At 41.5% G+C, this 21,758-nt stretch overlaps 1 protein-coding gene across 1 annotated transcript in view; it reads right to left on the reverse strand.

Annotated features, from left to right (window-relative positions):
- The window catches only part of fstl5 (follistatin-like 5), a 167,490-nt gene that overhangs the window by 70,423 nt on the left and 75,309 nt on the right, over nt 1-21,758 (reverse strand). Inside the window, exon 5 of the mRNA XM_079667637.1 lies at nt 2,607-2,773. Coding sequence (XP_079523763.1) covers nt 2,607-2,773 — 167 coding nt within the window. The remainder of the gene's footprint in view (nt 1-2,606; nt 2,774-21,758) is intronic.

A 21,758-nucleotide genomic window follows, 5' to 3' on the forward strand; every position in this document is an offset into this window, starting at 1 on the left:
CACACACACACACTCTCTTTGGCCACTCAGGGAGGATTGAAATACTGACAGACTTGGATGATGATGCAACAGCAAGCAACTGTCAACTTCACGGCATTACGGTAAGCTGCTTTGTCAAAATTTAGAGGGGCTCTATTGAACTCCAGGATACAAGCGCACCACTGGGATTAATGTGCGCATCACTAAGTCTGGATGTCCACGGCATTTTCAAAAATAACCACTTTTTTAAAATTGGAAGGTCTAGCAAGATTAGACTGCATAAAGCTCCCATGTGTACTCACAGGAATATTACTCTAATTAAGGCTGGCAGTGGATGCTCACAAATATTAACAGCCTGCAATTATACAGAAAGTGTCTGCGAGGCAATTGAGAATTAGTCTGTGGATGCCAGGTGCGGGCGAAATCCACTCTCTTCTCTGGAAGGGACAACAATGATTGACTGTAAGTCTGAGAGCCAAAAATAAATCTGGATTAAGTCTGCGTGCAGCTAATGCTCCGTTGGTAATTTCTCTCTGTGCTGCGTGGCTTGCACACAGTTTCCTGACGAGCCACAGGAGACCCATGCTGAGTCATGCTGGTGCCGTTTGGGGTTCTGGAGGTAATCTGTGTCCTAGCAGAGGCTGTAAACTCAGGCTTTGCTAGACACCAACAAAAAAAATGTAATCTGACAATGGCAGACCTCCAGGGTCAAAGTGCAGCGCGTTCTCTCAGACTGAGGAGATGGATTAGTCCCTGTAGTAGTTTAACACAGCCTCACTCCATGAAAATGCACTGGCATGTAACCAGCATGCCCTCTTGCACCGCAGAGAGAGGGATGGTAATTTTATGCAACAACATCGAATCCAGGCAATATGAGGATCCTGAGGGTACCAAAGTGGTTCGGGGGTTAATTAAAATGCAAAGTTAGTAGCATCCTTCTCTCTGCTCTGTCTCCATCTTTGATGTATAACTCGTGCTATGGGTTCAGTGGAGAGAAATCAAATTTGGATGTTTTCTCCAGGTTGTTCCAAACCACAAAAGGCCCAGCTTTGATTGATTGCCAACACAGCATATTTGATTTCCTCTAAATAAAAGGAGAGAAAAGTAAGTCTGTATGATTCCACAGAGAAAGTGTGAAAACAAAGTTGAAATACCAAATTATTGTTCAAGGATGAATCGTCCTATTCAGGTCCATACAGTATGCTTTCACTAGTCCAAGTATAAATGAACTTAACACAAAGTGTCTTTAGCTACAATAGATATTCTAAACAGAATTTGTCAGCAGAAGCTTTCATCCCTGAGCTGACATGGGAATGAAAATACACCCGAGCAAGATCTGATATTAGACACCAGGAAACTGATGACTGTGTGTGAAACAGACAAAGACCACCCTCTGAACTCTGCCTTGTGTTTTCAGGCAAAGTCAAGAGATGAAACACAAGCAAGATTTATCGAATGTGCAAAAAAAAAAACAGAACTAAACCGTTTGTGTGGAGTGGAATAGAAAGATAGATCAAAGTGTGTGTTGACCTTACAAGACCTCACACCTGTCTTCTCCTCCTAGAAATCCCCCATAAGATATTGAGAGCGTTTTCATAAAATAATCAGACTTTTTTCCTTTTTCTTTTTTCTTACACCCCAGCACTTGTATTCGTCTTTTCTGAAAATACGTTGCCTGGAAGCAGTCATAATACATTATATAAATAAATGACTGACAAATTGTAGGAAAGCTATCAGAAATGACTCAATGGTTTGGACGCCGCCCTTTAAGGGAATCAAACATCACCATCAAGCAGAAGCACTGGTTTAGAGCCAGTTGATGGTGCCAAGGATGACTGGCGACAGCTGGGCGCCTCTTACTCATTTTAAGGGTCATCAACATTTAATGTTACATTAGTGGCTTCACTGGGCCTCCCTTTATCTACTGCGACAGTGTTGACTTAATTATGCACAGCAGTATCACACTCATCTTGGTCAGCAGTGACACACAGAGAGCATAAAGGGGTGAGGGGAAGGAGAGGTCTGCCTTCTCTGCACCTCTCCATGTTAAGTGCCCCTGCTCCGTTTGATGTGGATGAAAGTGACACACAGGGCTGTGCATGCAGATTAAAACAGAGAAATGCACACGTAGTCTTTCACAGAGTTGTAGAAGTAGGTCCCTCCTCTAAGGCAGAAACCCTTTGGTACCCCCCCCTCCCCTTCATCTGCTTTCATTTCTTGAAATCCCTGTCCCTCCGAGCCGTCTCTAAACACCAAGAACACAAACTGACATCCTGGATTACCGTCAGGCTCACAATACACAAGCTCGGCGCCAACAGTCAAATAAAAAGTGGTGACAATCTGAGCCACTGCCAAAGAAATAAAGAAGAAATGTGCTGAGAGAGAAATATAGGAAGATATAATCTGAAATGTACAGCTCTTCCTCTGTCGTTAAGAATTAATGATGCATCTCAACATGAAAACACAATAATCAGACCCGTTGGCTGTATTTGTTCGAACCATTCCACTTTAAATCCCATTATGTACCTTCATATATAATGTATCCGTGCATCCACTACACATTCACTTATCTACCCGTGTATCTATCTATAAACAATAGAATCAGGGGGCCGGATGCCGGCTCTTACATTGATGTCTGCCAGGTTCAGGGAGTTCAGATATTGATGGTTTCTCTTCCACAGTATGGGAGGCCTGCGCTCTCCTGTGATGGCACACGTCAATACGGCGCTCTGGCCGACTGTTACTGTGGTGACGCTCACTTTCTGATCATCGGGGAGGGTGAGCAGGTACACATCTGTTGAGAGGAGAAACAAAGCACAATGTCAGACAGTTCGGCTTAAGGACACGGACTCTAGGAAAAGTGAAAATGTAAGTTTACTGTAAAAACTTTTAACACGAGTTAGTAATAAACTACATTCTGTTGCTTGAAACAGCTCATACTGTAATTCATAGAAATAAACCCACTGAGATGCTTCACAATGCAATCATGTACATGTTTCTCCTAATGAAGCCTGAAAACATGAATAAAGAACAAAACGCTGTCTCAATTAGCTGCTGTTGTGCTGTACAGGCAGATGTGTATTTAGTTAAAGATGCACTGAGCCAGCACAAATATTGCAATTTGCAACGTAATGGGAAGGAATTAAGTTAAATGTTCGGCAAATAGTTTGCATAATTTATATAATAGCGCTATAGTGGAAGTTATACTTTCTTTATTGTGTCTCTCAGAGGACCCTTGGTTCACCACCACACATAAGCCTCATTGTTTAGCTAACAGTAAAGCAGAAGCACTATCTGGAGGCACTAATGCTGGTCTGAGGACTGTTGAAACCTCATGTACAGTACGCCGCTTTGTGTCTAGAAGTTGGAATAGTTTAAAACAAGCTAGGCCCTTCACATTGTTGTAAAAGCCCAGAAGTGCATTATTTTTTTTGATGAAAGTAACATGCATACAAATGCCTGCACTGCCAGAGAGGCTCTCTGTGGAGAAACATAGCCCTCGACCTCCACCATTACCAATTTGGAATTCCAGCAATACCTCAAAAGAAATATTTCTTGTAATGATGAGATCTTTGGTTGATTTCTAATTATTACTGAGAGAAAACATTGCCACAAATCAAATCCAGGGTTGGTTAGTTAGAGGTTAGCGCGGCTATGGCTGCCTTTTGTGTGTTTTGATGAGACTACAGTGTACACTTCTGTGGTATTATGCAACGCTGCCTGTGTGAGAAAATGCCTTTTAATCTTTCTCTTGGGTAATGAGCAAAAGGAAACAGAGACTCAATTTGTTCTGCTCCTGAGGGCATGAAATGCAAAACCTAATGAAAGAGCCGGTCCAGTGTTAGCTCGCCACAGCCCGGAGAATCTGGATGAGATCACCTTTAATTACAGCGTAACCCTGGTGGGCCGGTACCGGCGGCTTCTGGATGCTTCTTTAACCTGCTCACTCATTTCTGATGCTTGGTCCTTTTGTTGTGTGAACTCTACAGGCCTGATAGATCCAGGCCAATCACTCTGAGCCGTGAGACGACTCATATTCTTTTCAGCGAGAGCTCCAAATTAAGTCTTTTAATCTCTCATTTGGCCCAATGAAACCCTGCTTAAACCCGGGCAAATCACTGCCAGGATTACATCAAAATTAGAGGATTAATAACAGCCGTTTCTTCGGAGTGGAGTACAACTCGAAATGTGGATGACTATACTGTTAGTGGAGAGCTGATCCAACTCTATACAGTAGTTTGTCTTGATATTGAGTTGCTTAAAAGTGACCTATCATGCAAAATGTACTTTTGTACATCTTTTATACATGAATATGTGTCCCTGGTGTTCCAGGGAACTCACCAAGAGTCAGAAAACACAACCCTCTCTGTTTTCCTCCATACCCAAATCTCTAAAAAAGGGGCTGCAACGGATCTGATACAGACTGATCCAGATTTGAACACTTCTATGACGTCACAGAAGTGGCGCTACGGCTATTGGGCCAACTCCACCAATCAGGAGGAGACAGCCACGGACATTGCCGTTGGAAAGCGCTGGAGACGCTGTAGTACATATGCCAGGCCTGTAGATGGTGCTGTTCTCACAGAATCAGCCCATGCAAAGACATTGTTAAATTGAGCGAAATGAGGAATGGCTAAAATGCATGATCTGTTTGGTATTTTGAAAAATAAAAAGTATAAATATACCTTATATAGGTATGGTCCTACACTATATTATTCAAATATAGCATGTTAGGTCCACTTTAAAAGAAATCCATGAGTTTAACTGTTTGATTTTATTTGATTACATAAACTGGTGGATTACAACCAAACATCCAAATAACCCTGAGGAAAATCTGATTCAAAAACTATTTACAGCACACATAGTGCTAGAAAAGTATGGATTGTAATCAGCAGCTCATTCAAAGTTTTGTTTTATATTTGCATGTCTCTCAGTTTTATAATTACACCTTAATATAAGAAATAATACTGTATTCTGTGATAATTGGTGTCATCCTGCAGGAAACATAATCAAGGTGTTAACTGCGTTAGCAAACACTGTTACTTTTAAAATACATGTTGTATTTATTTGCAATAAATGTATTTAGGTAATACCTTTTTTCTGTGAATACCCAAAAGGAACCACTTCATAAAATTAAAGAAAGCAGCTACAGCTTTGTGGACCAAAACACCTTACAATGTAATGCAACAACCCATAATTATGACCTTAAGAAGCGAACAGTGTTGCTCCTGCGACAGATTTGACAGAAGTTGAACATCATCAACTCCATGAAGTCATTGTATATTGCCGAGCTATTGCATCAGATTGTGTCATATGTTACAAGTGATCATGTTGCTATGCCCACTACCATTTCCACATTGAAATATCAAATAGCTTTGAAGGATTTTATACTCCTTTTTAGCTTGAGCGATGCACCTTTTTTGTTTAGAATAATCAAATCAAATTTCAAAATGTAACTCTGCACAACAAGTAAAGGGCCCATGTCATGCGTTTCCGGTTATTACCCGTCCCCTTGTGTGTTATGAAGGTTTTTCTGCATGTAAACGGTCTGCAAAGTCACAAACCCTCAAAGTACACCCTTTAGCGAGTAAAACTCTAACACAGAAAATAACTGTCTATGCTGCCCCAGGAGATTTCTCTTTTTCCATTGTTTGCTTCCTGGGTTCTGTGACGTGTGCACACCCAAATCAACAACAAATGACCGGATTAGCCCAAATGGACCAATCTGCGGAGCACCTGACTTCCCACACCAGGATCCCTTGGCTAACTAACGGAGTCCCCATTGACTTGCATAGAGCTCCCTGGTTGGTAATAGACGAGTTGGGATGGTGGAGAAATGCTCTCCGCAGACCCATTCTCACAGCGTTAGAAACCTTTTTCTTTCTCAACAACAAGCAACACTTATTGTTTTTACTTCCGCTGTGAGTGTTTGTGTGTGCTCAGGATGAGTTTCGCTTGTTCTCGCTGTATCACCGACCCGGAAGCCTGTCCGCTCCTCGCAGCAGCGAGCCTCGCAACGTCCCGACCAATCAGAGCACACTGGGCTCACAGGGAGGGGGGGCAGGCGCTCCAACAAGGCGTTTAGGACAGAGAGTGAATACACATACTATACAGAGATGCTGTATGAGAAACCAATGTGAGTTTGGAAAATTGCACAATATAAATATATTCTATTAGACCTCAGCAAAGGAAATATGATCAGTAGAAATGGCCATGACATGGGACCTTTAAAAAACAGGTTAGCAGGTTCAAACATTCAGTAATGAGCCAATCAGTCTTTCTTTTTTAACAAAAAGCAAACACGAGCCCATTCCTTTAAATGTCTCTTTCATTGATTGATGATAAAAACGGTCTTGTGATGGCCTGCACTGAGGGAAATTCCTCTTGTCACGAACATAACCCGTCACTGGTATTGATGTATGAAAGGGGGGGGGGGGGTTTAAATGGTACATGAAAAGAAATAACCAACTTCATAAAGCGACTGAAACATTTCCCCGGGGGACATCAGAATGTGACAGAGATCATTTGATGGAGCGTGTTTGATCGGTTAAGAGCTATTTGTATCTAATAAAGAATTGACAACGGCAGACATCAGGGGTGACGTGAGAGCCAGCATGGACAGAGAGAACATGAATGACTGGGAGGAAGTGAAAAATGATGAAAGACTTCAAGTTTCTGCTTTAACAGGGCATTACTAAACCTACTTTTTTTTCAAGTGAGGCTATAGAGGCGCTACTATAATTCAGTTCATGTTGAGCAACCCTTTTCAAAGACGTGTTTACATTGATTGTTTCAGGGTCTAAAGATATGCTACATTGACCCTTAAGGCCTCAACAACCTGAGTCTGCAGCAGAGAACGACAACACATCGCCCTCTTTGCTGCACGGAGTGAACAAATCAAGCCCAAACTGTCTAACTGAGGTGAGTAAGTGCTCCTTCCAGAGGGCGCTGAACTAAACAACATCAGACCTTTGGATTCTTTCGTCTCACATCACAGGCTCACTGAGAGGGCAAATATATTGTTTATCATCACAACTTCTAAAGAACTTTTAGGTTATACTTCTGTAGCTGTGGCTAACAGCTCTGTGTTTCAGATAACATTGATATCGGACAATGGCAACAAAGAAGTTGTTCAATTTCCTTTACAAACTAAATGTTTTGCCAGATTAGTTACTTATTGTTAATAGATGTAAAACCAAATGTAAACGCACATGTAATGTTGCTAATGACTCATCATTGCCCAAGAACAGCTGCAGTAAGTAACGCAGCGTCTACACGGCGGTGTGCGTTGAAACTTGCCGGCGGGCGTGTCTGAAACTCGACCAACAACATGAATCTCCCGCCCCGGACACACAAGCACGCGGTTTGATTGGCTAGAGTTTATACTGGCATATGATTTGATTGGTTGACGCTTCCGTTTAACATTGCTCTACTTTTGAAGCGAGCAAAGCGAAGCGACGGAACCACAATGCAGTTCGGCCAAGCGTGACGTCACACCATTCAAAGTGAATGAGCAGAAGCGTTGAAGGTTCAACGCACGCCGCCGTGTGGACGGGCCGTAAGCATACTTGTCAACCCCTCCCGATTTTCGCGGGAGACTCCCGATTTCATTGCCCTCTCCCGGTTTCCTCCCGGGGTCATATTTCTCCCGCATTTCTCCCAATTTCTGACAAAATCAGATTTACACACGACTGTTTCCACTCGGACTTTAATACAGCTACACCGTTGTTTGGTTTCCATGGTAACACGTCTCTTTAGTAGCGCGCGCAACTCAAAGTCTGAGAGGGTGAGGCAGATATTCACAGAAAACAGAACAAGAATCGACAACTACTCTACTCTCTGCTCACTCCTTTCCTGTAAAATACAGGTCCAGCCCACACATATGCTCCATCAAGGATGGTGCTACAGGCCGCAAGGCAGTGCACTTACAACTACAATAAGCATGTTAATGTTAATCTAACAGCTCCGGCGATCCACAATTTTGCATTTTGAAATGCTCCCGATTTCTGAGGTCTAAAGGTTGGCAAGTATGGCCGTAAGGCAGGTTAAAATGTAACCAAAAAGTCTGACTGTTAATTGTATCAGAATTATACAAATTAAACTAGAATAAACATATTGGTATAAAGATAAGAAGTCAAAGTAAAAATGTGTACATAATGGATGTATAAAGGATTGTGGGTAATCATTTCACTGGTGATTCCATTTGGGTTTCTCATGTTGTCACGGTGGTGGAAGTTTACCAAATGTAAATCAAATAACAAGAACCAAAACAAAACAAATTGAAACCAATCAAGATGTCAAGCAAACAAAAACCTAAGCTGACCAAACAAGTCAATACATAGCAGAATGAGGAAAACAGCACAGCAGGGGAAGCAAAACACATTAAATCAACTCGAATGCAGAAAGTGAATAATTAAGGGAAATGGATCTTCCATCAGTCACACATGGATAATCCATGGTCCTCCTCCTCCCCTGACACTGATCACACCACAGCCAGCCCATCAACACACCATGCGGCCACTTGGTGCTCTTGGTGAGGGGGTGATGGTGGTGGGTGGATACGCTGACAAAAATCTCCCTCAATAACGTCCTAACCATTCAATTACAGCCAGATTGTATCTTAATGCTTTCGGAATACCCTGCAAGCAAGACACTCCATTTGTCCCGTTCCCTCCGAGATGATAGAAATGTGAGTTAAAGGAGGAATTTGAAGAAGAAAGTGGGCAGACTGAGGACCGGGCAGGCTCCATCATAGCTGAGGCTGGTGGATGAAGGGAGGGAGGAGAAGGAGGGAGGGCTCGAGTTCGACCTGAATGAGAAACCCCCCCAGGGAGATGGAAGTCTGGGCTTTTGGAGCCGAGTCAAACACTTTGAGTCCAGCGCCTTCGCTGTAAGATATTTATCAGAGGATGGAGTGGCCTTGGCTCCTCTGTTTGGTCTGATTTGAGGCCTGAGGGACTCGGCCCCCTGGGAAGGATCAACCTTCACCGTCCAACCTATAATTAGTGATTAACGGTGAAGTCCAGACTTTTGATTTACTCCGCTCCCAGAATGGGATGTTGGTCAGTGCCACGGCGAGAGAGGTAAATCACCTATTGCACTAGAGGCAACAAGCTTGTCAGGGAAAATAGCCTGGGGCTGCAGGATGTTGCGAAGGGGGACAGCTGCATGAAGACAAACTGCACTAAGGTTGCTTAGCCAACCCCCTAACTCCATCCTCTATCATGCTCTGTCGCTCACTTTCTCCAACACTCACCCACTGGCTCTGTCTCTCTTCACCAAGTCGCTTATTCTCCCACTCCTTCTCAATGATCTTTAATATTAAGGCTGAATGGTTGCATAACCCCAACTGCTTTGAGTTTGGCATTTCGTAGAGGAGATATAAGAATGTTCCCTGATGCTGAGTGTTCATATCACAAATGCAAAGACTCACACAGAACACATGCCATAAAACAGACACTTGTGAACATCCTCTGATCTCGGATGCTTGATTTGTTCAAACTTTCTCCCAAAGCAACGGAATTTCTGTTTTTGATACCAAAGATAGCGACTCGGTGGACACAAATGTTTGACAGAGAAAAGGAACTTTGTTTGAACGTTGAAACACGCATCCTTCCCCTTTGTCTCAAAATACTTCTCATTCCACTTTCAATGTTGAACTGCTGACACTTGCAGCAGTGAAAACCAAAGTGCACCCCTGCTAAATAAAATGGTAAGAATGTCAACAATTACAGGGAGTTGTTTCTCACAAAACATTTGAAAGACCATATGTTGGGACCTTGGACCCTCTAGGGCAGTGGTTCCCAACCCGGGGGGGCGCCAGGCCTCAGATGATTTGAGGCCAAATATCATATTTAGACTTTTTTTTTTTTTTTTTTTTTTACATATAATTGCAAAGCAATACATGACAATACTAAAAGCCTTGTCTCTACATTACAATAAAATATAAAAAAATAATTGATTAATTAATTTGAATACAAATTCAAGTTAGTAGCTATTATAGGCATAAAAAGACAGAAATGTATAATTCTTTCTTTAATAGAAATGTTTCTTCTGCCCGTAAAGTGTCCAAACCGGGCTTTTCTGGATAAGAGCATTTTTAAAACATAGTCATTGTCCATGCCGGTTTCAGTTGGATTATTTGTCACAGTTGCTCCTCCATTTTGTAGATTATTTACGACTTTTGAAACCACATAAACACATCGGCAAAACCCGGCTTACACAGAGGAAGTGTTTTAACAAGTTTAATCCATTTGTGAATTGTTTCCACTTCCGCGCCGTCCTTTAATTTCTTCATACAGCGGGCATCCAAATTAATTAATCCTGAGTCCAATAACCATCAAAGTCACTCCAATAGTGCTCCTTCATTACGCTTTCATCCTCCTTTAAGGAAATACTTCACATCCATCCAGTTTGTGACAGGAGTTGTAGCATTTTTGAGACTTATAAACTTTAATTACCCCCGTGTGTGTGTGTGCGTGTGCGTGTGCGTGTGCGTGTGTGTGTGTGTGTGCGTGTGTGTGTGTGTGTGCACGTGTGTGTGTGTGTGTGTGTGTGTGTGTGTGTGTGTGTGTGTGTGTGTGTGTGTGTGTGTGACGGGGGGGGGGCACAACTTCCAACAGGAGTCATTTGGGGGGGCTCTTGGGAAAAAAGGTTGGGAACCACTGCTCTAGGGGGGCCAACATGCTTTATGTATTTTAAGTTTCCTAAAGCATGAAGTGTCTAATGTTCACTTGTTTAGAAGAATGTTTTCATGAGACCATTTAAGCTTTAGTAATTGAACCAGTATATTCCAGTTTGCTATACCTCGTTAAAAACAAAACAAACTAACCGTCACTGAGAAATATACAACATGTGTTATCTCAACATCACATAGCTGCAGTTAGCATCGTCAAAGGTAAAATCGAAAGTCAACACTGCTGAGACACATCTTCTGCATGAGTCTATCCATCAATGTAAATATATGTGTGTCTGTGTACATGGAAAACTCTGCAGCACAACATTAGGTAAAAGAACGTTGGCATCATATTGAGGGCAGAAATACCTTTGATGTGGATTCTGAGCTTTTCCACTTAAATGAGATTACGTTATAATGCTCTGAACGGACTCTCAATCCAAAGAAAATACCCCAGGCACAGCCATAGTGACCAGTATTTCACAATATCTGGTCCTATCCTTCTGCAACAAGCCAGCCAGAAGAAAAATAACACTGTTTGTGAAGCGTTATGGCTCTAACACGTTTAAAAATGCAGAAATTACAGGTGTTGATAGGGCAAGAGGATAATTATCATTCCCTTCCTCTCTCCTCCCACAAACATTATACACATCAAGCTGGCTGTAAAACATTAACAAACGGCTTTGGTGAGAGCATTACCTCCGGCTGATCAAGTCTATTTCTAAAGCAGCTGTTGGGAGAGATCCTGAGGGACGCTCAACATTAGTATGCACCAGAGCCTAAGAGGAGCTCTAATTGGATTATTTTTTATCACAGCTACCTTGTGGAAAACAACTAATGAAAAATTCCTTTATCTTACTGCGAAAACTAAATCATAGAGTACTTAAGATCACACATAAGAGAAGCGGCGCTTGTATTGTTCCTTCATATTTCACACACACAAGACTTCATTGCATTGCTTTTCTATTATATTGAGGGTTTAATGTTGAGTGACATCTGTTCCATTGCTATTCTGAACAATATCAGAAACCTGTTTATGTGCTTTAACACGACAGTATATTGAGCATATGCATCCATTAACGTCACCTATTACAAACTCAGACAGAGTTACAGTACTTTACGCTTCCAAACTACTGTCTTTGCTCTTCTAGTTTTACTTCAGCACACTTGGATAGCTTCACAGCAACACATGGTGGGTGCCAACCACTTCCACTGGATGACAAGAGATGTTAAATGTTGAGAAAAGAGGATGAATGCAGCAATTTGTTTACACTGAACTGTTAAACAACCCTGACAGGCAGAAAAGCACATTGAACCTCTCTCAGTCAGAGGGCACTCAAATGCATTCAGAGCGAAGGTTTCTTCCTACTGTGAATTTAAACCAGAGCTGTCAATGGTGTGTTAGCAAATACCAAAGTGTTCATTCTTTGAATCCAAACATCTCTATACTGGCTTCACTCTATTCAGAACAAGTAGAAGGACAAACTTTATTTATCAGTCAAATTCAACAATTAAAAAAAGCCTTTCAAGTGAACTCCTTCAAATGGATGTTTTCACCTTGGCTTTATAACTTGATAGGAGCCACTACTGGGATTCACTATTGTTTTAGTTATTGAATTCACAACATAGAAAGTGGAATTGGGATTTGTGTGATTTCTACAGTTCCGATGGAGAATACACTTCCCAAAGCAAGCCAGAGGAAAAACATAGACTTTGAGGTTAAAAAATGCAGGAGGTTGTGTTCTCTGTGGAGCGGATGGGAATTGTTAAGATGCTGGTGTGAATTGGTCTTCTATTGGATGAATTCTTCTTTGAAGAAAAGCTATATTTTCATAAATCCTAGAGTCTATATTTCAGATGAAACCCCTAAATACTCCTGTTGCTACCCCTCAAAGTGCATATCAGATCATTTACTATTTAGACCCTCCAGAAAAACGCGATTCTGCGATCGCAGAATTTACCGCATAATCAGCAAAATGGCTCAGATTTTTAAAAGGCCGCATAATCCCCACATTTTTAAGTTAACTCGTCTTGACCTGACGTCATCAGCTCGCGCATCACAGAATGTAAACAACACTGTATAGAGCTCATTTACCAACGAACATTTCTACTAAAGACCGGGAAACGAAGTGAGTAGCCTACAAGATTGAAGCTGGTCAGATAACGATCGAGTAAATGAAAACAGAATTAGGCGGAGAAGTGTGTGTGTGTGTGTGTGTGTGTGTGTGTGTGTGTGTGTGTGTGTGTGTGTGTGTGTGTGTGTGTGTGTGTGTGTGTGTGTGTGTGTGTGTGTGTGTGTGTGTGTGTGTGTGTGTGTGTGTGTGTGTGTGAGATTAAAATAGCCCAATTGCTTTGACAATAAATAAACATTGAATGTGTTTAATAGAATAGTAAAGGGGTTTGACGTTAGTGGCAGGTTGTGTGTGATAGAGAATAAATAAGACAGCCCAATATTTTTTAAAATCCCCCGCATATTTTGCAACTTTCCGCAATTTCACCGCATAAAATCACATAAAAACCCTGCATGTTTAATCGCATAATCAAGGATTTTTGCCCGCGTTTTTCTGGAGCGTCTAACTATTAGGATTGTACCTACGCAGAATGGTGTTAAAAGTGGCTGGTTTTATATATATATATATATATATATATATATATATATAAATATATTTCCCTTTGGTTTTTGTCAGGTGTATTGGCTTTCTACACTTCAACCGCAACAATGACACTGTTTCCCGTTGGTGATCAAGACAATAACAAAATGCATCAAGCTGCCTGATATTCTGTGTTATCATTCATTTCTATAGATGCATATATTGAATGTGTTTTCCGGTAATACATGGCTTAAAACTGTTCACTTTAATATCCAGAGCCATCCAAACCATCATCACCAGTTAGAGTCTATTATCTTAATCATCATTTTTATTTCATGTTAACTGCACCGTGCTGAATTGTGAAATTGTTCCCTTTATCCAAAACAAATGAGAAGCTTAGAACCCAATCAGGATTATCTGTCTTGAATAATAGATATGGAATACTTTATTTTATGTCCCCACAAACATAAACAGCTCTGGGTGTATGTGTGTTAACGTCAACGTATCATTGTACACAAAGACTTCACTTTGTCAGAAAGTTCAAGAGGAAAGAACAATCCTCACTTGAGAATTATTGAGAAAATGTGTGCTTGTACTTCAGTTGAGGATTACTTGGAATTAAAGAAAAAAGGGATTCAACTTATTTAAATGTTTCTAATACATTCGAGGTACAAAAAGTCCCACGCTGGAATTATGAGACCATTTTTAATACCACTTCTCGCGGCCTGTGAATGGAATACTCAGCAGGGGGTTTAACAAATAAAAGCTTGAGTATCCACTTATTGTCGCTGTGCCATTGATGCCGAATAACAGAGAATATGCCTTAATGGATGAAGCCTTATTTCTTGAGGAGGCCCGGCGTTTGGTCTGGATGAATAATTATAATAATCACTGAAATAGGGAGTTTAAGCCAACCACATTTCGAGCTTGGACAACTTTCTGCAAGAATAAGGATCACAGCACACAAGATTGGAGCCGCCTTCCACTAAAACAAAAGACAATGTCAAGGAGGACAACGTAAAAAAAGAAATAAACCAAAATGTAGAAGAAGGAAAACAAAGCTATTCAGCAGCAATTGATACGTTCCACATATTGGCAAGTCAGACTGTTAATCAATAATGCTAAGTTCCCTTGAGCCATAAACCGGACACTCTCATAACTTCGACTATGAACACAAAGTACTGACGTTTAAAGTTCATTATTGTCCGAGAGACGGTGTCGATAAAATAATATCCCCACAAAGTCAATTAAGCAACTCTAACTGTATTTTAAAGCTGTGACGCCACAAAATGGACATCAATTGAATCAAGCTGTTTCTGTCAGTGTATGGACCATCCCTATATAACACAGATAGTCTGTATGAGCCATTTCCGTCCTTGTGATAGGTCCAAAAGACTTTCCAACTGCCCTTCCGGTTGGGGTCATTTTATTGTGATAATGACTCCCAACCCTAACCCTATGTTTGGTATACTGTAGATGCTTCCTTTGTTAAAAACATAAACCAAGGTAACTTGGACAAACATTTGTTGCTAGAGTGCAGGTAATGATTATCAAAAAGGTATTGAGTTTTGCAGGTACATTGAATATAAATGCTAGTGGATAACAAGGGTGTTAAGGCCCTGACACACCAGGCCGAAATCGGCCGTTTTCGTTAGTCGGACGACGAAACGTGCCCTGTCGCCCAAACTCAATTTGGTATGTCCCGCACCGTCGGCCGTGACACGCCTTATTTGGCCTTTCATGGATGTGCATTGGCCACAGGCAGTCGGACAAAGAAATCACTCTGATTGGGTGTTCAGCTAGCGAATCAGTGCATAAGAAGCGAAACGGTTGCTTGAGAATGTCTTCCACAAGCAACACTCCAATGGCTGATAGCTCCAGTACCGCACGAAACATTTTTTCGATGGACGAGAGTGAAAATGGAACGTACACACTATTTGTTTAGATCACGCAGTCTGTTCTTCTTCTCTGTCTTCCGGTTGTTGCCTCTTTTGAATGACGAATACACACTACCGCCACCTGCTGGTAAGGAGAGTTATGGCCACTCACGCATGCGCAGTTCGTACGTGCTTGGCTGAAGTCTTTGCGAGGACGCAGGAGAACACGCCGACGCAACAGTCGGCGTCAGAGTCGGGGAGTTCTCTGGTAATTGCCTGGTGTGTCAGGGCCTTTAAGGTCCATGTACCAAAGCATATCAATGTTGCCACACCTCAGTCCCAAAACAAGAGGATACTGTTGATATTCGATAGCATCACTCTATGCTCAAAATAAATGAAAAGAAACCTATCCTAATGCATTTATGGGGGAACAGAACTCCTTAACCTAAACTGTGACTTCTGTGCACTGTTCAACACATATGCTAGTAGATATGTCGAGTATGAACGATGGACATGAAAAATCATCCCGTATCAAACTGTACCTACAATGCTGTTGTCCTTAAGAAACACTGGTAGTCCCAACCTTGAAAACACCACTTCAGCATCACAATATGATGGATCACATTTCAGTCCATCTAAGTTTTCCAAGTAGCCACACAGGAACACACCAAGGCTTCTAGCCTCAGCAGAAATCAAAGAGTTGCATCTCCCAGCTGTGTGTTCTGTCAGGGTTCAGATCAATACCTTAGCACCCAAGAAACAACAAGCAAGGGTGATATATGTCCCACAGTGCAGCACAAAAAGCATTACCACTCTACTTGATGCGACAGTTAAGGTCGTTACTGTGAATCAGCTGAATAAATAAACTGTAGAAAGCTGACAGACAGCAAGTACTTAAGTCATAAAAAAGTAGTACATCAAAAGGACAGAAATGTTACCGTGAAAGTGTTTAGATGTATTGACTTTGGATGAGGCGTTTTCATGTGTGAAAAAAGCAAGATGCATTGAGCAGACATGCTATGCACGGGCCTGAGAAGATGTTGTTAGGGTGAGATTCAAGCCAACAACGAGGGGAGCATTCAGTCAGAGGATACTCTCCAAACACTTGCACATTCATTTTCTTTGTTGTCTGTAAGTGGCATGTCTAGGGGCTTAGAAAATGCATTAAGTAGGTGTACCCAAACGAATAACATTTAAACTGTGTGGTGCACAACGGGATTGTTCAGCCAACTGCAAATGGCTTTATAGGAATTGCACAAGGTAGTGGTCACAGTCTGCCTCTCGTGAAGCAGCTTTAAAACTCTCTGTCTGAGTGCATCTGAACCTTTAGCTTAGCTCATAGCCTGTCTTACACTCACTGGCAACTCAAACGTCAAGAGTACAATGTTGCAGGTTCCTCTTTACAGTCGGTTGAGCTATTACTTGTGGCAAACTGTGACGTGACCTTTCCATACATTTATTTTGCAGTTACCACAGATGTTGACTGCTCTGCTGCTGATGGCCGACCCTCCTCCAAGCACTCACTGCACAGAGTGGTTTCAACTATCTTGTTTTGGCAGTGTGCACAGCTGGAGAGCAAACCAGGGAAAAGACACATGTAAACATGCACAAAATGTGTGTGTGTTTTACATGCACCTGTAAAATAAACTAGAAATGTGATTGTTGTATGTATTTATTATGACATTGTTTGAGTGAAATAAAGGAAATGATATGTAAAGTAAATATAGTGGTGTGAGGGTTTTATTCATAGAAATGTTTGGTTCTGTCGTGACATTTAGGATAATAGATAGATGCAGAATGAATGCAGGTTACTACATATGAGAGGCACAACAATGATGGCTTTTCCAGTCACAGACAGCACAGGGTAATTGCTATTTCCATACTAATCTATCGAATAGTGAAATACATATTGCAGCTATAGCCACAACACTGAGGCACAGTACTACTGCACAACTAATACTGCACTGTAGATACCCAAACTCATTCTAATGTTGTAGACTACATAGGGTGATTGCTTTATGTTGTTTACTAAATTATAAATTCATTTTCACAAAACTCAAGCTGGAGTAAAGTAAGTTCAAGGTCACTACCCTACTGTAATGTTCTCATGTACTTTCTGTGGACTGCAAGTCATGTCTGACAGTCAATGCCTCGATGCATCGTGACACTCTACGACCGAACGTTAATGACACTTTATGATAGATGACTCCTTATCTGTTTACCCATGATGCACTGGGCCATCAATCACCAATTATTCAACGATGACAAGGGGCTGACTATCAGTAGCGTGGCAGACATCATTCATATCTGTAACATCATCTAATTAAAAGACATCACTTCTGCCAGACAGTTGCCTCACTGCTAGCTGAAGCAAATTGATTCTCAACCCCTGCTAGTCTATGCAAAGGAGACATGAATAATGCCATGGACATTAAAGTCTTATCTTCTGTCCTGACAAACAACGCTGTCACACTTTGAATATTCCACAAAGGTGTACGAAGGGTCCTTATTAGCAAAGCAGTCAGACAGGTGCCGTTTTCATGGGGAGTCTCACTTTACTGCTGTTCGTTTCCGAGCAGGGACATCATTCTGGACACTGGATCAACTGATTGACTTTATGGCGCTGCTCATTTTACAGCAGCACTTAATGTATCTACTAAACATTTGTATAGCTGCCACTCACAGATTATGCCGGCAATATAGTGAACGAACTATAACTTCTGGCCACAGGCACTGTAACTTTGTTGCAGCAGCATAAAAGACAAGGCATTTTACAATAAAACAAGAACAAGAATAGAAAGAAAATAAAAGAAAATATACATGTTGAAATAGAAAATATACATGTTGAATTTGACAAGATATTATATATACAAATGTATATATATACATAAATATATAGATTGATCAGAAAAGTTATTTTAAAATCAGGTGAACTGAAACGTTCAATAGAGCTGTTAGCCTTTAGACTTGAAAGAAGGTGCCTTTTTGACCTTTTTATCAGCGTTTCTCTCTCCGCTGCCTCACAGGCATACCAGGGGCCTATCTTTGAAGCACCAGAGCATACACAGAGGGAAGCAGGTCTAATGATGAATAAAGGGAAGACACCAACTGAGAACACCAATGACCTCCAGGAATGTACAATTCTGAAATAAATGTGTTATTGGGTGAATAGAGGTGAAATGCTTTTACGGTTAGTTTGCATGAAGTTCTTGTGTGAAACTGAGGAGTTGGCAAAAACACAAAATATAATCCTTAGCACACTCCTGCTTAATTGAACCTGCTACATATTACATAGTACTTTATGGAAATGGAAAGAAGAAGTTAAAGAGTGGAGTAAGACAAGTTGAAAGAAACTCCACCACAGAGGGGGGATTTAATACCATTAAATATCCCATTTCCTCGTGAGGAGTTGAGCTGGAAGCTTGCTTAAAAGATCTGAAAGCTGAAGAGGAAGTATTTGGGAGTTAGAGGAACTCAACTCTTCAAGGATATGCAGATCTCTCTCTCCAGATTGGCTTGGGTTGCTTTATTTCCATGTTTTGCCAAAAGGGGTTTGCACCCACACATTCACGTATGATGTGGAGAAAGCAACCAAGATGAGACTCCTTCACGTTGCTCTCGTGATTTTGTCTGCTCTGGGGAATGCTTTTACACAAATGAGACGAAGGTTGATTATGAATTCTCTTCCCCTGCTGAATGTGTCAAGCCAGCCAAATGTCAGAGGATATTCTGTCAGAAGATATTGAGCTGACTGAAAATGTCAGACAGAGGAACGTTGAAAATGAGAACGAGGAGGAAAGAAAAGGAAAAAGCCAGTGCATGTGTTGGTCTCAGACGTGGTAGAGTACCTGTCATATTATAATAATGAGGGGTTGGGTTTGAACTTCTGTTTCTCATTAGTCATGACCTGTTTACTCTGGCATTAACTCCATGTCCAACGCCTTCATCCATCGTCACAAGAGAAGCAAACATTTGAAGACAATACAGTTGGCATTGTTAGAAATTAAAATCAATATTTAATGATATAAAATAGATTAAACACCAGTAATTTTATAACTGTTTTATTGTGAAAATACTTCCGGGTTAGCTTTCGCCTGTGGTTAAAGTTTATTTTGAAAAGCTATTCCGGAAGAGATCTCCGAAATGCCAACAGTAGCTTGACTTCAGGTTTTACGGAAAAGTAACGATTGCAGCCGTTAAAATGCAATAAATGAAAAGTCATGAAAGAGAATATGAGGAGAAAAGGCGTGTTTAGTTATGTATTGAATGTACAATGTCTGAATCATGATCTGTTATGCGCAACAACGGACATTGGTGAAAGGAGGGCGGAAGATTACGCCACAGCCGCCATTGAAGAGGAGGAGCCAAATGAGATATATAGTCAGGTGACGGAGCTTTGTGGATTATATTTTTCTCCTCGGCCGCGACTGCGAGAGGGAGCTGCAGCTTCCCCCTCTCTTTCTCTTTGAACCATATTCTGCCTGTAACATTACCGCGTCATTTTAATTAAAGTACCCATCTGAACCTTATGCCAGAGACTCCATTGGTCTCATTTATCCTAAGCTTCTCTCCTGGACGCGAGAATAACGAACAAAGCTAATAGCATCAATGTGAAGTAATCCTTTGGCAAGAAATCTAACACTATTCCAAGATTATCAACATCGTGACATTGTAATGACCCACGTTCCCAAGGTAGGGAAACAGACTGATTAGCAAAGTGAAACACAACCACAACTTAAAGAGCAACTTCCAGGTTAAAGACACCTGTGAATAAATGTGTAGGAAAATGATGAATACACTAGATTTTCCAAAAAATATACAGAAATATAAACTACAGTGACATCTGGCGTCGTTTTTGTAAGAAATGTTCACTTCCGCATAAAAAGGCCTCGGCACGTGACCTCCCGCGTGTGACGTAACACGGGGGACACAAGGGGGAGAGCGGCCGGTGTAACGGATTAATAAACATGGATCCCAATGCTAGTTTCGACACAGAAGAAGTTGAACATGAATATTCGAATGCATATGACGGACCACAACCTTATAATTATGAGCCTGCTAGGCGTCCAAGAGACCAGGAGCAGCCAAGGATTAGAAGAAATAACGGCCATCGGAGAGAAATTGAGCTGTGGTGTGAGGAGAACCAGTGGAGAACTGGGCAGCTATCTTGGTGAGTGACCGGCGTTAGCTACAGAATGTTAGCTAACGTCACATCACAACATTGTGAAGTTAGCTATCATATATCAGGCTACAACTAAAGTAGCATTGATAATATAGTAACGTTACTGGCAGGACTGTTGATACTGATCCATAACAGAAACTAATGCGCAAGTATCAGCTGTATCTCGCGTTACCTAATGCAACTCCACACTACGGTGCTGTGTACCGGAGGAGAGACGCGAGATACGGCTGATACTTGACGATCTGGCGGAGAAAGGTTGTGGAGCCTCCGTTGATATGCCGTTGTAAATGGCTCGATGTAAAGCAGGTGTGTAGTCGGTAGGGTGGCCATCCGTCCGGTTTTAGGTCGGACAGTCCGGTTTTCAATGTCTGTGTCCGTCTGCCGGCGCAGCCTTGAGCCGGACGCTCATTTGTCCTCCTTTTGAGGTGATCCCCATTTTATACTTTTAGGGTATAAAAAAAAAATAGACAATTATACAAAGAAATACAAAAAATAAGTTATGTGTAAGTATATATCCCTGTAAGACTTGTGGTCTTACAAATTATTGGCTGAATGTGATGTCAAATAAATATCTTGTATTTCATTGGTTAATAAACTTAAACAATTAGCCATGTGCTTCTTGACGTCACGTTCACGGCATGGCACTGTGGCACAGAGTGACGTTAGCGCTAACAGACTAGCTCATGAGCCAACTCCGCCTAGTTAGCGGTAGGTTAAACCGCAGAAATGCCGAAACGAAAGACTTCATTTAATCCTGAATGGTCGAAAGAGCATGGATTCCTCACAAAAAGCCGAAAGGACGACTTCCATGCTTTTTGCACGTTGTGTCGTTGCGATGTGGAGGTAAGTAGCAAAGGAAAAGGTGCTGTCGACAGACATGCTAACACAGATAAGCACAAAAGCAACGATCAAAGCGCAGGTGCCTCTTCACTTTTATCGTTTTTCCGTGAAGCTTCATCGCCTCAAGATGACAAAATCTCCGCAGCAGAACTTTGTAAAGTTTATCATGCCGTCAAGCATCACCAGTCATACAGGAGTGTAGACTGTGGAATAAAAGTTGATCGCACAATCTACAACGACTCATCAATAGCAAAAGGGATGACCTGTGGAAAAACAAAAGCCAAAGCTTTGTGCGAAAATATCCTAGCACCCTACTCTGTCCAGACGCATGTGGATTACATAAAAGAAAATGAACTGCATTATTCAGTGGCAAGTGATGCATCAAACAAAGGTACGAGCAAGTGTTTCCCCATTGTACTGAGATATTTTCACTTTGAGGAAGGCGTGCAACATGCACTGTTGGATTTTTACAGTGATAGCAACGAAAAGTCGGAAGCTATAACAAATCAGCTGCTATCTAAACTGGAGATGTCTGGACTAGATGTGAAAAAAATGTCAGCATATGCAGCAGACAACGCCAGCGTTAACTATGGAAAACACAACAGTGTTTATCA

This window comes from Notothenia rossii (assembly GCF_949606895.1).
Source record: "Notothenia rossii genome assembly, chromosome: 3".
Taxonomy (NCBI): Eukaryota; Metazoa; Chordata; class Actinopteri; order Perciformes; family Nototheniidae; genus Notothenia; species Notothenia rossii.